Here is a 2725-nt window from a genome sequence, read left to right on the forward strand (position 1 = left end):
AGAAATAATTACAAAAAATAAAAAGAGTGTCAAATTTGTGTTATGGGATTTTCCTATTTTCTGTGGACTATCTCGACACGTTGTTATTAAGTAATCTGAAATATGTAATCTCCAGTGATAAATAATCTGTACTTGGCTTTGAAAAATTTGGTGACTAATATCATTTTATTATACCTATATAAAATCCTTCAAAATAAATTTTTCGAAAGCTATCGGTATTATTCGTATAAAATTGAAGTGTGAGATTAAAATTCTCAATTGTCCATTATTATGAATTGCTTTGTGTTTCATACTTTGTATTTATAAATAAAATTAATTTTAAGATATTTTATATTTTATCGTCAGTTTTTTTAACTCTTTAAAGATCCTAGGGGTCACTTTTTCAGTTTTCAGTTGTGTTATCCTTTGTTTAACATAAATTTGGCACTACCAAACCTATCTGTTAGCCTAGGAAGCGCAAGATTAACAGTATTTGGGCACGGATTATGCAGCTATTGTACAGTTCTGTATGATTTTAGATAGGTTTCTGTAAAGAATTTGGTGATGGTTACAGATATACTATAAAAGAGGTGCTTAAATGAACTCACAGATTATGACATGGAAACTTGTCCTTGCTAAACTTCTTATAAATTCGAGGACCCCATAGTTGACTATTAAAGTCGATTTCTTCGTTGTTATCTCTATTGCTTTATTTCAACATATATATAATAATGACAGACATATTTTCAATTTCGCTCTCTATATTATTATTGCCCTGCTTAATATTAATCTTCTTATATAGTATTATACCCCTTCTTTATATTAACTTATTTTAAAATTTAAATTAAAAGCAAAATTTCCTTAAAATTAAAGCTAACAGATTTGGGGGCTATTGTCCTTTTTTTGTGTTTTATTATAATTAATAATATTCATTATTTATTTATAATAAATTCTTTATGTCAATGCAAAATAAGATACAAAATATATGTTAAATGGCAGACGGTGTTGCTAAACTCATCTGACATAAGCATTTAAATAAATATGATAAGTTTATGGCAAAAGGATTCACCCACAAAATAAACTAAATCAAGCTCGAAATGACAACGACGAGTAAAAATGACGCCAAGAAAAACTTTTATGAAAAAAATTTACTATGATTTTATGCCGTATATATTTTTAAAATAACTAAATTTAACCCACACATTTAGAGATTTATAAATTGCCGAATTTATATACTCATAGAAATATTCCCATTTACATGAACGATACATGTAAAAATTAGATTTAAAGGGAATCCTTTGCCGCGGTGATAAATGGCGCCAATATGGCACACAACGTTGCTCTTCTGCCCTGCTCTGTGCTACCGAATCGTTATGGTTTTACTTTTATTTTCAGTATTCTCTGAACTTTTTTGAATTTCCCTTTTTTATCTGGTTTTGTTAGGAAGCGAAATGCTGCTATGAGATGTCCTTATACAGGTCTGCTATTGCTTTGGAAGTTTTGTTAGAGTACAACAATTGTGCATATATGTACACGTGTGTGAAATAGAAACTAAAGTAAATGGAAAATGAATGGAAAACTCTTAAAAATACAACTAGAATCCCACCTTGAAAACCAAACTGTTGGCTCATCATCATTGAAGGAAAGACTCGGAGGGTGAGCTGCGACGACGCGTCTAAAAATGTTGCCATTACAATATAATTTTTTAGTCGTAAACTACAGTCACTTAACACTCATATCCCCCACCTCTACCGCAGCATATCAATTCAGCAGTTGAACTCATATTTTAGGTATTGAATATGTGATAAAATATGAATTGACAATTTAAGCGCTGCTAACTTCCTTGTTACGCTTGCCAGTCAGTCCAATTAGTAAGAAAGCTCGAACTTCTTATCCTTGAAAAACGATAAAACTGTCGGCAGACAATTGAATGGGCTAAAGAAGACAATTGCTTTCTTATGAAGTTCACAAAAAGCTTAAAATATTGCTTTTGTGTTGTATCAGCGTTGAGATACAAAAATATGGTAAGCCAAAATGGATTCTCAGTGGTAATACTGCTCAAATCTGTACATGGAAAAAAAGGGTAAAAATTGCAAATTTAGCAAAAATGGTTAAAGAAAATAATTGTGTGACAATTGATATCGATTTGTTATCTGTACTTTTTCTCCAGACTATTGTTTCTTTACACAGCGGAAGTAGTTTCCATTTTTATGAAGTTTATGACATTGTCAGAAGTATATTCTTTTTAAAGAATTCAATATTGATTATTTTAACTTAAATTTAAATATTATTTTTTTACTTACTTTTACTAAATTGTTCTTTCTTTTTTTTCAGAATTCAATACGACACAATTTATCCTTGCACAATCGTTTTATGCGAGTGCAGAATGAAGGCACTGGAAAATCGTCCTGGTGGATGTTGAATCCTGATGCAAAGCCCGGCAAGTCTGTAAGACGTCGTGCGGCATCAATGGAAACATCGCGTTATGAGAAGCGTCGGGGACGTGCCAAGAAACGTGTTGAGGCTTTGAGGCAGGCCGGTGTTACAGGCTTAAATGATGCTACACCATCGCCAAGCAGTAGTGTTAGCGAAGGCTTAGACCATTTTCCAGAAAGTCCTCTACACAGGTAACTATTAAATTGTTGGTAACTTCTAGTAGTTCTGCATATTCGTTTTACATAGTTTGGCTTTAAAATTTAATTTTTTGGTATACAAAAACAAAATATTTATATAATATATTAAATAA

General features: G+C 31.3%; 1 protein-coding gene across 1 annotated transcript; it reads left to right on the top strand.

Moving 5' to 3' along the window:
* The first annotated feature begins 2086 nt into the window (after positions 1–2086).
* On the top strand, positions 2087–2610 carry LOC119676319 (forkhead box protein O-like). Its single transcript, XM_038087560.1, has 2 exons — positions 2087–2134; positions 2314–2610. Exons 1-2 carry the CDS (start codon positions 2087–2089, stop codon positions 2608–2610), a joined length of 345 nt encoding a protein of 114 aa, XP_037943488.1.
* The last annotated feature ends 115 nt before the right edge of the window (positions 2611–2725 follow it).

Source organism: Teleopsis dalmanni, chromosome 2, assembly GCF_002237135.1.
Source record: "Teleopsis dalmanni isolate 2A chromosome 2, ASM223713v2, whole genome shotgun sequence".
In the NCBI taxonomy this organism is placed as follows: domain Eukaryota; kingdom Metazoa; phylum Arthropoda; class Insecta; order Diptera; family Diopsidae; genus Teleopsis; species Teleopsis dalmanni.